Source organism: Cheilinus undulatus, linkage group 7, assembly GCF_018320785.1.
Source record: "Cheilinus undulatus linkage group 7, ASM1832078v1, whole genome shotgun sequence".
In the NCBI taxonomy this organism is placed as follows: Eukaryota; Metazoa; Chordata; class Actinopteri; order Labriformes; family Labridae; genus Cheilinus; species Cheilinus undulatus.
Genome location: NC_054871.1, coordinates 10574467 through 10592427, shown reverse-complemented (window position 1 = coordinate 10592427; position 17961 = coordinate 10574467). Strand labels below are relative to the sequence as shown.

The window sequence follows — 17961 nt, the reverse complement described above, 5'->3', positions numbered from 1 at the left end:
AGTCAGCAAACCACTGTTGAAATACCACATTTTAATGTATAAAATTACGCCCAGATTTATCATTTCAGAGCTTTTTCCACCACTAATAAAACCTATATTACAAACAGTTCAATTGAGAAACAAAAATAATCTTTAAGAAAGAGTTAAACCTAACAATGAAACATAGTTACATTAATATGCAAACCCATAAGCTAATGCTTTGTTGAAGTACCTTTTGGTTTTACTACAGTATTCGGTCTTTTTAGTTGGGAGTCTATTTGCACAGCCTAACTTAGTCTAGCAAAATTTCCCCACTCTGCCTTTCACAAGAGCTTAAAATCTGTCAATTTGCAGGGTCCTCTTCACATCAACCCCCCCAGATATTCAGCAGGATTCAGGTTTGGGCTCTGCCTGGGCCTTTCCAAACATTTTATGGTTTTCTGGTGAAGCTGTTTGCTGAAAGGTGGAATTCTTCTATATCCTCAGCTTTCAAGTAGATACCTGAAGATTTTTTGTCAAAATTAACTAGTATTTGGAATACTTGGAACTTTTTATAATTCCCCCTACCTCAACCAAAACCCCAGTCTGAGCTGTTCAGGATTAACAAAAACAGCCCCAAAGCATGATGCTGCCCCCCAGGGTGGGGTGGCAAGATGAAATCCTTCCATCCAAACCTGGTTAAACTTGGCAAAAAAACATACATGAAGTCTCCCAAAAGCATGTGGGAAAAGTTCTGAATAAATATGTCTCAGCCTCATCTTTTGCAACAAAAATGTGGCATTTCAACAGGTGTAACTTTCTATTGCCACTGTACTATGCATCAATCCTCATCAAAAGCACTTATTAAGGTTAGCTTTAATGCAAAACCCACATCCAACTCTTCCAGGAGTCTGGCAAGTCTCCTTTAATTGTGCTGATATTTTACAACATTTTCAAGTAAAACTGTGATAAACACATTATGCAAGGGCTGCAAAGAAAAATGACACTTTTGCAACATCTTCTTAGATCTTATTCATTTTTTGCAAGAGCCATTGCTCCTGCTTCTTTAAAAAGGTATTGACAACTGAGTATAAACAACAAAGATATCCTTACTGTTGAGGATAACCATACATTACGGTTAAAACTCAGGAGGAAAACTGAGAAACTTTTGTTTTCAGTAAACTTTATTCCAGATTGGATCCTAACCTGTCTCATCATTTGCTTACATTTCCGCTACAGTATCTCCAGTAGGGTAACTAACTCAAAGAAAAAGTGAGTCACATTTCACTAAAGAAAAAATAAAACATGCACTCAGTACATGAGTGAACAGTGCAAAATGAAAGGAGACTTACCAGATGACCAACAACAACCATGTCACATTAAAAAAATCTGCGTCACATTCAGGATAACAGGCAGGTCAGAGACATTCAGCATTCAACAAGACTCCACAACCACCAAATACAACATCAACCAATCGAGAGGCACACATCCACAGACAAGACAGGTGAGGAGGCGTGTACAGAGGTGGGCGGGGTTGGCTCCTCCCCCAGTGCAAGTGGCTCTACCTTTTTTGTGGGCAACCGTCCTGTTAAAGTTTGCAAGAAACTGGCGCTCTCAGTGTGCGAAGACATGCGATTGCCACAGCGCTCCATGGCCTATGGGTGGAATGAATGGAACGGTGACAACAAGGTTAGTGGAGGAGCAACTGGGAGCAACGGGTTGCACCTTTTTCCACAGCACACAGGGAAAATGTGTCTGCTGGGTCTCACACATACATGCACACTTGACACATTTGTGATCTGTTTCACACACTTGTAACACATGAAGACAAAAAAAGATCTGACATGGGACAGAGCCACAACATTTAAAAAACATTTACCCATTATCTGTGACAGAGATCTGTGGTTTTGATACATTGAAAATGGGATGCAAAATGGCTGAATAGCAATGAGATTAAGTAAAGGAGTTATTATAGTGTATAATATGCCTTTCTGAACCTCTCAAGGTTGATACAAATCTTCATAGATGTACAATATTGTAAGGTAAAAAAATATTAGTGTTTAAAATGTATTAACAATGATAGACTAGCTTAATATTCCATGATATTAATCAGCTGTCATTAAAAATTGGCATTATTAATGCAGTTTTTTATCTTATTTTCTGATTACAACTAGTAGAAGAGATTCATTTTAGTTTCATACTAACAACAAAAGATGGATAAATAATAAAACATAAAAAAACAAACATATTCTTATGTCATGACAATTCAAAAAGGGACAAATAAAAGGACGAAACATAAAACGAAGACGAAATGTAAAGGTGATGGACATACACACTCACACTCACAGATATACCATGCTCCAGTGAAAAGGTGATGCTGATATGCTATGTAGGGTTAGTAGTGAGTAGGGATGGGGATCGGTACTTTTTTAATAACCTTATTGATACTCCTCAATGAGCTGAGTCAGTATTGGTACAGCCATCAATACTTTTCTAGTGTTTTAGGAGAGTCTGCCACAGTTTAACAGGTTCTGTTTTATACAGGTATATCTATTTCATATTGCAAGAAACACACAAAAATTCACCAACAAATGACTTCATTCAAGTTTCTTGACAAAACTTCAATTATTTTTTCATAAGGTTACATTTAAACTAGCATTGTAAAGAATCAGAAGTTTAAAAAAATGTGATGAAAATTGTACTTGTTCTCGCAAGTCATCACTCAACCAATGACATGAGCTTTGAAAATTTAATGAGAACACATGCCAAAAATTCACTATGAACTTAATTTTTACTATTTTGTCCTTCACAAGGATAAACGCAGTATATACGCAATTAATTGTGAATAATTAATTTCACAAACCTTGTAGTTAATCTGATTTTTTCTTAGTTGATTAACCACACTCATTAAAGACATTATGATGACATTTTATTTACCTTAGCTTAATCATAGTTTTACTGACCAGACTATAAGCTCATCATCATGTTATGAACCTTGTTTAGTTAGCCAACATGCTCTTCTTTTGCTGATTTTACCATGAATTATTACACTGTTATATCTTATTAAGAGGACTTACTAAAAAGACTGAGGGATGTTATCATGGCTGCTTTGAGTGGAGGAGGATAACAACTGACCAGCAGCAGACAGATTTTCAAAGTTAACGATTGAAGGTGCTGCGTTAGGGCTTAATTTTACTCTCAGTACTGATATGCTTAACAATTAATGAAAATCAATCATATTCAAAGCCTTTATTAGACAATCATTTGTGTGTCAGTGGTTTGATTTAAGCATCATGACTCAACTTGAGATATAGCTTCACGTCACAAGACATGAGACTTGATAGCAGTATCAATAACCTCAAATTTCATTGAGCTTTTGGGTTTGGGAAATACAATACTGGGTCCTTATGGAACTCTGTTTTGATCTCCATCCCTAGTAGAGTGTCAAGCAGGGGCTATAGCTGAGACGGACTATGAGGCTTATGCAGAGAGAGAGAATAGAAAATGATGTGTGGAATGGTATGTATTCTGCAGGTGAAGATGACTTCTAACACTACTCTTTTTCTCTTCTACTCCAACTATCCTTAAAGCGTGCCTTGGTTTTGGGTTTAGCTATCTTAGAACAATCTAAACTCAAACCATAAGGCAGAATGGCAAAGAAAGGAAGAGGTTGCCAACAAAGCTGAAGCAATTACAGCCACGTGATAAAGAAAGGAACTGAAATATTGGGACTGAGATTAAGTGTATTTTCATGCAAGTACTGAGAAAAAGGGAGGTGTTAGATGTGGTTAGTGAAAAGGGGTGAAACTTCAGACTCTAGTCTGTGATAGAGGGTCATGGAGGCGGCTGTGACTCCCATGTGGGGATCATGGGAGGGTTGTGAGTTAAAGTTAACCAGAATACTGTAATATTTTGAAGTTTTGGACTTGTGCAGGAATCTCTCTAGTTTGGAGAACTTTAACAAGTACAATTGACGTAACAAGTCTAAAAAAGCTTTAAAAACAGTGGAATTTATGGATAAGAACTGTGATATTTGCATCTAGATTAGAAAAAAATTATTCTTTAACTAATGAGGAAGAATATATATTGAAAAGACTCTCACCCTCTTTCAGTAAATCTAGCACAGTACAAAATAAACCAAAACTCCAAATATCTCAGTATCCCTTCAACGTGAAAAGGGTGAGCTGTTTTTGCAGTGAGGCAAAGTGAAGGACAGGGCATTCATTAAACCACCTGCATGGTTTCTGGAGCGGACCCAGGGCTGGATCCCCAGGGGGCACTCTTACAGCCCATGGTGTGCACCCACGAGTTGGAGCGGTCTAAGCCCTAGGCGTGCCAAGGTCAAAGGACACAAGGCAGGCAGGAAGCAAGGGAGTGAGCGAGCAGCACGGGGGAAGGAGGAGGGAAGGAATAATGACAGGTTAAAGAGGTTCAGTGGTCAGGACTGCTGGAAGATGCCAAAAGGACCAAAAAAAAAAAAGGTTAGATGTCAGTAAATTAAAAAATCCAAATCATCACCACAGAGGAGCAAAGCACTTAGGTTCTCTCTCTCTCCCTTAAAGCCTCTGTGTAAGAAATAACTCCCCCTCCCTCAGAGACAAGAGAAGAAAGGTTTAGTTAAATATAAGTGGCAAAGGGAACATTCATTGAACAAAGGGCTGCATTCACTCACTGTTCATTGAAACTTCAGGGTTAAATAAAAAAGTGGGAAATAATTCAAGGCAAATACATGACAACACAAAAACTACATGAAATAAAACAATTCAAAGAAAAACAGTAGAGGCTGGAGCTGTTATCTTTAATATATGGCTGTTATAAGAACGTACTGTTGTAGCATCTTGACATCTTTAGCTTGCTGACTGTTAACCAGATGTTGCTGATGCCTTTCACAACCTGCACACTGTGCATCATGAGGCCATACATGTGTTTGTGAATGTCAGGCTGTTGTTACACAGGTTAGAGAGATAAGATGTCCAGTCTTATGTTTACGTATTGGCTATACAGTTTGAATGCAGATAAAAAAGCGTCCCTGGACACTGAGCACATGGAAGCCTTGTGCATTGTGTGGGTTGAGAACTATAGAGTCAGTTCAATCACCTTACATGAGTGCGTCTAAAATGCAATCACAAATCAATGACAGCTGCAAGACTACAGCTTGGTTAAATATTTGACTTTCATATCTGATAACTATTTATGAAAACTGACCACATGCTAGCCACGTGTAAAACTTTAGTTTGAGCGTCCTAAAAGAAAAGCAACTCATTCTGTACTCATAAGCAACTCAAGTGAGACAAAAGAGGCCATGGACTGAAAAAAATAAATTGATGATCTTACCTTGCTGCCGATGATGGAGCGGACCTCGTCATCAGGAGACGTGGGAGTGCCGGAGATGTCAGGGTTGCTGTTGCTAAGGCTCCGGGAGCGGTTGAGGTTGAGGCTCGCTGGTCGAACAGCTGAACGAGCCATAGTGGCATAGTGAACAGAGCCCCCCAGCCCTCCTGGACCTGGAAAAACATACAGAGAAATTTAAGTGGGATAACTAGGGTGTGATAAAGCAACTTTTTCTATTTGGTTGTTGACTGTCCACTTACATGTTGGCTTCATGTTTACTATTCATCTGTGTTCCCACACATTTAAAGCCAGCTCAGACTACACAACTTTTTTGTCTGTTATGACGGTCACTGTCAGATTTGGCGATAACAGAGCCATAAATCTGAGCCATGACTTGAAAGACAGGCATGTCAGACTACAAGGTGCTACCCAGACAGTCCTCGTGACCAAAATGATGTTGTTAGAAGAAGAGGATTGGGGCGAGACTAAACCCTGGAAAAATGAATATAAACAAACACAGTGTGCTCATTAGAGATGAAACAGTATTGTTAATATTGCTGCATTGCAGTGATAGAAGCATCTCGAGGTCAATGCAGACATGACAATGTCAAATGAAAGGTCTTTAGGGCAAAAAGTGTCATTTTTTAGTAGGGAAATGGGAACTACAGTTACCATTAGTCCTTGCTTACTCCTCATCTTTTGCACTTCACTCATCGTCTTGATCTAATAGCGTAAAAATGGTGGATAATACGAGTGGCAAGGCAGAGCAGAGTGACAGAGTGTTTCAGATTGCAAGGGCCCAGCAACTTTCAAATCTGGCATGTGGAAGCCTTTTGTTTCCCAGTGTCAATAAATGAGAAAGAAGAAAAGGTGACAGACAAAGAAAACTCAATATGCAGACACTGCCAGACTGCAGAGACACCCTTGATGGGCAATATGAACAACATGAGGGGACACTTGGCGAATCCTCACCCAGAAAAGATTTGCGAAGATGTGAGGAGCAGAATCCGGCCAAGCCAAAAGACTCCTAAAGGGATACTTCAACATTTTGGCAAATTTGCTCATTGCCATAATTCCTATAGTCTTAGTAATTGGTTTGTTACCTTTAGTTGTCGGTGCAAGCTATTCTTAGACCGGCTGTGCTGAGATGCCAGCTGCTCTGCCAACTCTATGGAGTCTTATGGTAATTCCGGCTTTCCCTCATCAAACTCATCAAATACACAATCCAACAACACCAAAACACTCTCGTGGACAAGTTGTGACCTGTACATTTACCACGCTATGAAATAATCATGGAACATTATGAGACGAAGTTGTTTAAAAGGCAAATGCAAAGCCGGAACTACCAAGTAACTACGGCACTGCCACAGGTGTACACTGTGTCACTCCGCGCAGTGGTTTACTCGGAAAGTAGTTATGAGTATTTGCTTCATGTGTTGTAATGTTACATAATTATATGTTAACATTTCATAGCGTGGTGAATGTGCAGGTCACAAATTGTCCACGAGAGCATTTTGGAGTTGTTGGATTGTGTATTTGATTAGTTTGATGAGGGAAAGCCGGAATTACCATAAGACTCCATAGAGTTGCATAGAGTTGCTCCAGAGCAGCTGGCATCTCAGCGCGGCCAATCTTAAAATAGCTTGCACCGACAGCCGAGGGCTGTATTTTTTTGTCTATTGAAATGTTTCGATGAACAATATGCTAGCTTGTTGCTAATGCTCATGGCAGTTACTAACCATGTCACTGGAGTGTGTATGCTATTTCTCTCCAACATTTTTGTTTTGTTCTGTCATGTAGATCCTTAACATAAGACAAAGTTGACAAAATTTTCCTCAGTCTCATAGTTCCATTTCACAGCAACAACTTTACCACTTGTTTCACTTTATTTACATTTTGTGACTGTTGAGCGGGCAGATCACTCTGTGCTCTCATTGGTAGACGTCACTGACACCATGGAACACATCATAGGAGGAAAGACAAAAATCAAACAAGCTAGACTTTCTGTTGGGAGGTCATGAATTGGGCATAAACAGTTTTGAGGTGTCTCTGACTAGTCCTTTGACACACTAAACGAGATGAAAAGACAGATTTTTGGAGTAGAAAGATCCAGAACCCCTACAACTGTCAGATCAGAACGTAATCATCAAAATCATGTAGTCTGAGCCGGCCTTTACAGCCAAAACTCAAAGCAAACTCCCAAACACAACAGTTTAACTTTAAGGTGAGAGATACAAAGATTAATAGGCTAACACAATAGTTAAAAAATAGGTATTCCTTGATAGTCAGCAATCTTGTCTTTGCAGTGGATAGTTTACAAGCTGGAACAGCACAACTGACGCTTTGTTTTCTTTATTAGTGATCAGCTGAACCACCAGTCAGAGATCATAGCAACCTTTGCTGAGCTACTTCCAGCTAGAAAAGCTTTCACCTGAGTCAAGTCTTTACAGTACAATTCAAGGAATTTCTTTACTTCCTTATTTTGACATGGTTAAAAGGTGTGCTGGATATCACTATATGACGTTCTGGCAATATTAAGTAGCTATAACAGTGCATATCAGAATTAGGTTATATTGCTAGTAACATTAAGATAATGTAATGTTGGCAGTGATATTATGCAACATTAGCTAACTAGTGTTAACTACAATTTTAAACTTAATGCTAATGATTGTCTAGTAAGGTAGATTGCAAGGTGTAACACAACTTGTTTGTCTCTTACTGCCAAACAGCCACTTGTCTGTACCAGGAAGTCCATGCTAGCCAACATTACTAGCATTGGGACATCAGTAATATTCTGGACGTTAACAAGTTTTTAGAGATTTCAGGTTATCCTTATATACCTCACTGTAGCTTTGTCTTTATTATTTCACTGAGACCAAGTTTCCAAAAGAATTAAGTCAATTACAAAAATTACAATGAGGCTTGAAAAGAGGTCAATTGCTAAATACACCACACATGAACTATTCAATCACAAATAAAAATACCAAGAACAATGATATTTCTTTTTTAGATGGAACATAATTGCACACATTATTGAGATGTACAGTTGTGTGTACCTGTTTCAGATGAGTTGGGGTCTGTGTTGGGCAGGCAGAAAACAAAACAGATGAAGGAGGAGAAAAAAAGAAAAAGATAAAAGAAAAAGAAGAAGATAAATTATGGCAGGTAAGTTTGGCATTAGAAACCCAGTGACGGTGAGTGGAAGGTTGAATGAAGTTAACTCAAAAGGGAGAGAACCAAAAAAAAAAAAAAAACGGACAAAAAAATAAATTTCTAACACAGTTAAACTCGCTGACATAAGAAATACCTGGTGAAGGTGAGTTGGGGTCTGCACTTGGCAGGCGGAAGACGTAGTGGATGTAGGATGACAGCAGGCCGTTGCGGCCATGCATGTCCTGGCTGGTGTCCAAGTACTTATGAAGGCGGTTAACGATGGATGCCATGACCTCAAAAGATGCCTGGCCCAGATTCACTAAACAAACAAACCCACACAGGTTACAGGTGAAGGTACAAGCAAAGAGACACGTGTTACAGTGTAGATATGGAGAAAGAGCAAATACACAGATTAGCTACAGTGTGTGCACCGAGTGACCTGCTCAAAACGTTACATCCATTGAGATGATGTCATGACCAGACCTTCTAGGAACAAATATTGAGACCCTTTTAGTACTCCTATGTATTCATACAAAATAACTTCTGAGAGTAAATAATTTAGATGTCTGTTTATGTTGAAAAATGTCTAACCATCACCTTTTGATGCTCTCAATTTTAAAAGTTTAATCTTTAAATACAAATAGTTGTAGAAACATTTAAATGTATCATAAGAACCCCTCTGCTGCTCCAAATGTGCTAAAGACTTGGCTCATTATTACACATTTATGGTTCAGAGTCAGACTTGAGGTCAATGCAACATGTGGGCAGTGAGAAGTGGAGAGTGAACGAGAGGCAACCATCTCTATCACATAAGCTGCAGGAACTTCCTGCAACAGTCGCAAAGCATCGCCTGAGCAGTGGTTTGAACACTTGTATATTGTTCTTTAAGTAATTCTTTTCATTTTCTAATTGAGACTATTCATTCACACAGATATCCTTAATAGTTTTAAATATCAAAAACTTTTAGTGTATGTAAACTATAAACAACAAACATTTAATAAATTTCAGTAAGAAGTTCAATGTTAAAATTAATACTTAGCATTTTAGAGCTCTATATGAAAGCCTCCTGTCAGTAAGACATTACCTAAAATTTAAAACAAAGTATCTTTTTTGCTCTTTGGAGTTGTGGTGTAAAAGAGGTGCTACTAACTCTGTCTACCCCCTTAAGCACACCTATGGTGGCATATTCAGCTAATGCCTGAGCAGAATATTACTGAAAAAATGTCTTTCGAGTCTCTGTGAGTTTAGTTGTCTCTACCAGCACCTGTGGTTTAAAAGTTTCATTTCTCCCCTGCTGAGGTGTGTTAAGCTGCTACTAAAACCACTGCATTTCCTGATGCAGGCATTCACCATAAAAGCATGCACCAAAACAAAAATAACAACTACAGACTATACTGTGACAATCTTGTTGGAAATAGTGTGTTTAACAATTATCTAAATTAGCTTTAGCAGAAATACCAGCAAGTTTGCAGAGCTATGGTGTTAAAAGCTGCTTCTCTGACCTCATTTAGAGCCACAATCTACTTCTTTGATTATCACAGACTTTAAACAAGTGAGTCATCAGTTAAAAACACATAAAAACTGCTGTTTCAGCCATTAGAACACAATCGCAAATTGCAGCACTGGGCTAAAGTAAAACCGAGTTGCTCCGTTGCATCACAAAGCTTACTTTAGAGCCTGAAACAGACACTGCAAAGTGAGAACACTCACTTTTTATCTGTGATTACACACATTGAATTTGGAGAGGAGAGAACGAGGGGTCCGCGGTATTATCGCCATGATAACAGTATCAGCAGATATTAGCTTGAAATGTGAATTAATTTATCGGCAGGTATAAAAAATGTCTGCCAATAGTTAAAACTGATATTTTAGCTACAAAGATTTGCCTATATCAGCTGTAAATACTAACCATAAGAACTAAATTTAGTAAATTAGGGGAGTTTTTGGCTGGACTAAGTGATCTACATCAGTAAGGTCTTTTTCTTTATTTATCATAATTCCTTATGCTTAAAAGTGAGTTTTAAAGACTGAAAATTGTTCATTTGTTCATACTCAAACTTTAAATGGTATATTTTAAGGACTGACATTTTAGGTCTGCATTATATTTAAATATCATTATCGATATCAGTATCTGCTAAAATAAATTTGTTAAGATCAGCATTTCGGATATCGTCAAAAAATCCAATATTGTGCATCCCTAGAGAGAGTGCACATTTTACCTGTTTACTATGCTTCATATTAATTACACTGAATTGAGGGGGTTAAGTTCGGTTAGTTTCCCTTGCAGCTCTTTAAATGTCAGAGTGAAACATGCTGATGACAGGACACAATTGGAGCTTATCCGCCAAAATTCACTCAGTTACACTGCTTTTATTTCTGGACACTGCGGCTGGTAGTTTGAGCAATTGGTGGCATTAGTTTTGCCGAACCACAACACAACAATTAATGATGATGTTTCATAATTCCATTAAATGGCAGAATTACCAGTGATGGTATAGACATCGGTTTACCGCTCACCACTACTGCCAATTCATATGTAGCAGAGGCTGCAAACTGCGGAGCTATGATCAAATTGTAACTTTTCGTCTTTGTGTATCATCACAATAAAAAAATAAGAAAAAGGAATCAGAAACCACAACTAAAGCTATATCTAACAGGTTGAAGTGGTAAAATTTATGACTGAATATACTGGAGAGATCAAAACCTCCAAGCTGGACTTAAATCAATATATGATCTATTGCTTATCAAGTCAGTGTAATAAAACATCATACCAATCTGCCCAGCAATGACTGGAGGCCGCACAACAAGCAACACCAACTTGTCGAGCAGTAGGTGAAGGAATCGGACCACTGGCTCAAGCTGGGAAGAGTTGAGCGCTGCAATGCTGGACTTGAGCTCAGCCTCCAGGTTGTTCTCCATGATGCGCATGTCTCCTATTCTGACTGGAAACATGTGCTCATCCAGAGCGTGAACCAAGGCAAAAAACTTATCCAGGTACTGGTCCTGGAATGGGAGAGAGGAAGGAAAGTGAGTTATTTGCTTACAAAAAGAAAAATAAGACAATGGGGAGTATGAGGGAAGGATGGACAGAAAAGCAGAGTTTTAAGGCATGATGAAGGGCAAAAAGAAGAACAAATGGAGTTTAAAGAAAAATCACAACGTGTAAGAAAAAGTAAGGTAAAGAAAAAAAGCTAAGAGCTTATGACAAAAGTTAGCTTGGATCTACCTGCCTTAAGTTGGTTTGCCAGGAGGAAACCACAAAAGGAAGGCTACTACAAGAACACATCAGAATCCAGCAAGTCTAATCTGAACCAGGAGCAGTGATTTATGAGCACATTAGTCCCAGTTAGGCTCCTGGGGACCACAGTCAAGCCCTCTACACCCCAGCCAACACAGAGATGGAGTAGACCCCTGTAAATTACTGGCAAGGCAAGGTTCACCCACTAATGAACTGATGCTAGGGAGGATTTACTGTCTAAGTGTGAAAACAGCATTTATTTCTCTTCATTGTTACTAAATGTTAAAAGATTAACCTTTTTTTAAGGATCAGAATGATTTCATAACAACTGATATAGCAACTAAACTGAAATGCAAGATAGGGTATTAAATTCAACAGCAGTTTTGCTTTACCGTTTGATGTCATCAACATAAAGGTGAGACAGAGTAGGACGATGAAGGGTGACTGTTTGTAATTTACCCAGACACAGTACTATTACCTGTGTGTGGATGGTTGAAACAGCCACGACTTCCACATTAAATACTCCTCGATGGTTGTCAACCCACTTCATCCCTGGGAGAGGTACCTGAGGTTCAAAAAACAGAAATGAAAAGAAAAGGTAAACCCAATATGATTCACTGGCACAGTGAACATTTTATTTTTTTAAAAAGGAATGCCTAAGTACAAGGATGACATTTTTCTTACAAATCAAGGTTAAAGGATGACCTTAATTAATTAACGGTTATACGTTATTGTTTCACACTAAACGTAAGTTGGCTGAAGCAAATAAATTCTTCAAATTTCCTAAAATTTTACAACAGAAAAAACAAAAAAGTACTTAAAAGTATAATTGACTTCAGCTTGTACAGTTGTCTCTTGTCTTCTGACTACCCAAGTGCTTTTTATCGCAAATCACATACCATTCAAAACACATTCATTCATGGATAGCAAAGGCTGCAATATAAATTTCCCATCAGTATTCATCGGTCCCATTCATACACATTCACATGCTGTTAATGCAGCAGCAGGAGCAACCTGTGATTCTGAGTCTTGCCCGAGGGCACTAATACATGTGTCTGCAGGAGCTGGGGAACAAACCCCTGACTTTAAACGAGAACCTACCAACAGCAAAACAATAGCCGTCTCTATTGCTGCCCTCTAGCTATGCATACCTAGGGGCGTGATATGACAGGTATAACTGCAAGCCAGGCCACTTTAACTGTCTGTTTGGAGGCTTAAGATCCAACTAATCTCCAACTTTTTGTCTGGCAGGAGTTGAGAGAGCATATTCAGTACAGTGGCGATAGTTTCAATAGAAGTTACTCAGACATTGTCCATTACTTTACACATTCTACAGGGTTCCACTATGCATTTAAAAATCAAATTTTAGACTTTTTAAGACCTGAACTGAGAAAAAAATGACGCCACTTTTTGCACAGTAAACTGTCAAAAATGAGAGGTATGAGATTTTAGGTATACCAGACCAGGACTGAATTTTCTGATCTAATGAACTGTTTACAAAATGGTTATAAAAAAATCCCCAAATTTGATAATTTCTGGCACATTCAGCACCTTTATTCTATCAGTGTATAGTTTACTGATATTTATCACAACACATTTTCTGGAGCTGATCAAGTGTGCTAAGTTGATTCTGAACAGTTTCACTATTTAAAGCAGAATACTTCTTTTTTTTTTTATCAGAGAAAACCTGTCAAAACAAGGATGGGCTGTCTAGTAGCCGAGATGTTAGAGCACTAGACTGGTGTTTCTCAACAATACCAAGTTAATTAAATCACAAAATCAGAGAGAGGTTTGGGATCCTCCTCCAAGAAATTTAGCAAATAACACTGAAATCCCTGAATTATGGAGAATATGTATACAACAATTTGTGGGCGAAGATGATGGTTGGCTAGAAATGAAGATTGGATAAGGACATGTCTTATTCAAAGTGCCTGCTAAAATTTGAGACCTCTCACTGGTGAAAGGATCTGCAGGAACCCTGTTCTGTGACTCGCATTTAATAAACAGTTGCATTACTTAAAATATATATCTTACATCTGGTGAGAGAACAGAGTAGGACTGTGGTGGTTTTTCCAGAGACACAGGCAAACAGAAGTGTCCTGTCCGCAGACGTCCATTCTGCAGCATGGGGATCCACTAAAAATAGAGAGAGAAAAAAATTTAAAAAGAATGCTGAGGATAGTTTTAAATGCACACTGTCACAATTCAGTGTTGTTTAAATCATTTACACACTTGTTGATATGAACATCCCAACAGAATAAGTGAAAATATCATATGATTACACATAATATGATTAAAGGCTGTGGCTACTGAAGCTGTTTCCTACCGTGTACCCCACAGGGGTCTCCAGGGGTGTGTTCTGCTTCTGCTGACAGCTGACGTGGTAAAAGGTGAAGAGAATGTGGTGGTGGTCTGACAGGGAGGCAGGCAGCTTGATCTTGACCTCATCATGAAAGTCAGGGGATCTGTTGATGACACCCAGTTTTAATAAACCACACAAAACCAGCTTTTCACACACTGCTCTATATTCAATTGTTAACAGAATACAAAGGACACTGTCCTGAAATAGGTCAGTGTAAATACAACATGGACAAAAATATTTGTTTAGCAAACAAGGTCTAACTTTAGACACAAGGGCTTCAGTTCAGCTAATGCAAATGAAAGTTTATTTTTTGCAACAAGGCCAAAGCAGTTTAACTGCTTTCTTTACTGACTGCCTGCTCTGCGGTCAGTGCACCCTCAATACTGATGTAAGCTCCACAAAACATGTTTGGAAAAAGGAAAAAGTCAATCATAAATATCTGCTACATCCTATTACAGCCTCACCAGGGTCTGACATTAATGGTTGCCCGAATGCCCGGGGCAACTTCAAAAAGCCGATGAGCAAGCAAAACTTGTAAGGACTTGCCCGATCGGGCAAGCAAGACTCTGAGGTTTTCTTTTCATTAATTTTATTATTTTCTTCTCTCGTTTCTGTTACTACGGAGCCCCCGAGTAGCCAGATGCAGTATGTCGCTGCCTCCATTGGCTGAGCGTGTCTGCTGACGTGCAGACAGCTGCACAAACTTTAACTACAAACCTTTATGAAGGTAAACACTGTCATCAGTAAAGATTCATGTTAGGTCACATCAATAAATCTGTGACCCACATAAAGAAGAAAGGCTTTTACTTCCAAATTTAAACATTAATCATTTTAAATTTGTATTTTATTACCATCGGATGCGCTCAACAGAGAAGCGTGTGTAAGAGAAGAGAGCAGAGGAAGTCCGCCAATGCTGCATCTCTTCAGTAAGCTCATTCATTGAGGTGTGCTGTCATGTTTAATCTGAAGCTTCCCATTTCCTTGTTGTAACTTATTCTCCAGCCACATCCTGCCGATGCTCTCTCACACCCACATCTTTTGACAATTATGCCGATGCTCGTCATCAATGAGCATAACACACACGGATCACAAGTGGAGATAACGTCATATCTAGTGAAAGTTGTCCAAATGTGGGTGTTTTATTTGATCTTTAATGCACTAATGATCATAAATATCGTCAAAAGAGCAGAAATACAAAACCAAAGCTCCAAAATGAGGCAGGGTGAAACGATGTGTCTGGAGAGCTGCAGGTGTGAGGCAGGGCTGTTTTTAGTCATTTGGAGGCCCAGGGCAAAGACCAATATGAGGCCCCTCCCCCTTTAACTAAAGGATTAATAATGAGTAGAAAAAAATGAGAAAGCATCTCTTTTATGTTATTAAAGCCACAGAACTCCAGTAAATGCCCCAGTGTGAGATATAAATGCCCAAATAGCCAATCATCATTCATCATTTTCTTTGAAAAGCATCTCAGAGCTCAAACTCAGCACATTCTAATGTCTTAAAAACTCTTTAGGCCAGGTATATCTTTCATAACGCTGGTGTTGGGCAAAAGACTGATATCTCCAAAATGACCACTTTTCAGGGAATGAAAAGTTTATAATTTATAAAAATGATATAAATATGAGTTATAAAAACAAACTAAAATCATGAAAAATTGAGTTACAAGGTTTTAGCCTGATGTCAGTGATAAATAAAATAAATATATGCTCATTATCAGTGACAGATTGGTTATATTATCTACCTTACATTCCCGGTTTGTATTGTGGCTCTCACTAAAGTATTTTTTAGACAATGTTGCTCTTTGGTAGCATAAGGTTGAATACCACTCGTCTTACTGTTACAGATACAGGGTGGAACTGTGAAATAGCACTTTAAAGGGGCACTATGTAGTTTTGGGAAAGACATTTTTAATCAAACAAGAAAAATCTGAATTGGTTGATTTCCACGGGTGGGCAAAATTTCTTCAGTTTCGTGATGAATAAACCAAATAAAAACAGAAGAAAAGCACCATTTTATACTTGCTGCATATGTAGCAAACCCCACCACCTCTCTAGTGTCAGTGTTTTGCTGACCTCATTTTCCTCTGAGAATAGCTGGTTTCATAAGTTACGAAAAAAATATTTCTGAGTTTGTATTTTCACCTTATTAATATTGTAAATATGAAATTCCTGAGTTTGAAATTCTTCGGAAAACAACCTGGTGCAGCTTTCACATTGCACTGATCTGTACAAAGTTAAATATAATTTTCAGTAGCTTAACACATAGCTAATAAATACAGTTTTCTTAAGAAGGAAGTGTTGTGTATTGCTTTCCACAGTTGACAGGCAATGGATTTTAGTTCTAAGTATGTTGTGAGCAAAATGTATGCACTTGACAGCCAGAAAAAGTACCTCCTGGACAGGGCAAGTAGAAATTTAGATAGGGCAAGTAGATTTGGGAAGCACTTGCCCTGAAGGACAAGTAGGCAAAATCCTTAACGTTGGACCTTGCTCACCAAAGTTTTAAAAGGACTCACTTTGTGTATCAATCTGAATATTTGTATTTCCTCATTCTCAAAGATTCTCAGTAAACACACTCACAGAATAGCCAAAGATTTGAATAAAGGTTCATTTCTATCCATGCGTGTACAACTGCACAAGTATTTATAATCTGCCTGTTTTCGTTTTCTGTCCAAGTCCATTAAAACTTTGAGTTCTTTGTCTTCAGTCATAGGAGTACTTTGGTGAAAGTCAAGTTGTCCGAGAAGAAATTACATAACAAATCATAATTCACTTTGGCTGAATTCTTTATAGTCCCCCTGAGGAAATTATGTCTACAGGCCAATGCTCAGAAAAACAAACAACCTCAAACTACAGTAGTCCCACAAATAAAACCACTAGGATCACTTGAAGACTGGAAATGAGCAATATTGCTGAAAAAAGGTCACTGTGGGGCCCTCATTTCTCATGGGGACAAACATTGGACTGGGAAGAAAATCCTCAAGGACAAACAGAAGAAACAAAGGCACAGAAGAAACTTTGCTGCCAAAAGCAGATACAAGAACAAGGCCCAATTTATCCAGATTACAAAATATTCCATATAAAAGATGATTTTTCTCTCTCCAGTTTCCTTCTTAAAAAGTTTCCCTTGTATGTATTAAAATATTTGACTTGAGAAATATTGCGGTATTGTGTGCGGATTTTAGACTGTATGTCATTTACCTGTAAGCATTCTTATGGGTTGGATAACGTCCTGATTTGTGATTGTCCTGGGCAGAGATGCATTATTCACAGGACAATCATTTAGCCCTGAATGTCTGACCCCTGGGTATTAAATGAGAAACCTCTTGATGCCATAAAAACACAGAATAGTGACAATAAAATATTACAGAGCCCTAAGCTCTTTTGAACAGATGGAAGAAACCAGAGCCAAGGACACCACTTTACATTCCCCAGAAGATTGACTCAACCTGTTCTTTAATGAATGTCATCAAAAGAGGTAATGGAAGTGTAAGAGTAGATGTTTCACAGATGGTAAATTAATAGGAGAATTAAAGAAAATTAAATTTTCAATCAAGGTAGGTATGTCAGAATTACAAACCTTGCAGATAACATGAAACTTGCATGAGAGGTAACAGCATCAATCATATTGTAATGATTATTACAGCAGGAGTTAATAAAATCTAACACCAATATGCACTAAAAGGTCAAAAGTTAAAGGATATTTGGATTAGCAGAGTTTTACCAATGTTCAGCCATTACACTGATCACAGGTTCCCTACAGTTCTCAGACTATTACAACCAAAAGATGCCCACAGACAAAAACTTACCGATTATGGTACACCACTGAGGTATAGGCTTCTTTGTAGAAATCTGCACAGCTGGACTTCCCAAATATCACCTTAAGGAAGAAAAAGGCACTTACATTCAGACAATTATGA

General features: G+C 38.3%; 1 protein-coding gene across 11 annotated transcripts in view; it reads right to left on the bottom strand.

Moving 5' to 3' along the window:
• The window catches only part of dock7 (dedicator of cytokinesis 7), a 69722-nt gene that overhangs the window by 23188 nt on the left and 28573 nt on the right, over positions 1–17961 (bottom strand). For 7 of the 11 annotated variants that reach the window (XM_041790507.1, XM_041790508.1, XM_041790509.1 and 4 more), the window contains exons 16-24: positions 17851–17921; positions 14007–14145; positions 13715–13816; positions 12159–12245; positions 11214–11445; positions 8597–8761; positions 8346–8366; positions 5293–5462; positions 1524–1613 (exon numbers count right to left, since the gene is read on the bottom strand). In XM_041790507.1, coding sequence (XP_041646441.1) covers positions 1524–1613; positions 5293–5462; positions 8346–8366; positions 8597–8761; positions 11214–11445; positions 12159–12245; positions 13715–13816; positions 14007–14145; positions 17851–17921 — 1077 coding nt within the window. The remainder of the gene's footprint in view (positions 1–1523; positions 1614–5292; positions 5463–8345; positions 8367–8596; positions 8762–11213; positions 11446–12158; positions 12246–13714; positions 13817–14006; positions 14146–17850; positions 17922–17961) is intronic. The other 4 variants (XM_041790510.1, XM_041790514.1, XM_041790516.1 and 1 more) reach the window with 1 other exon arrangement.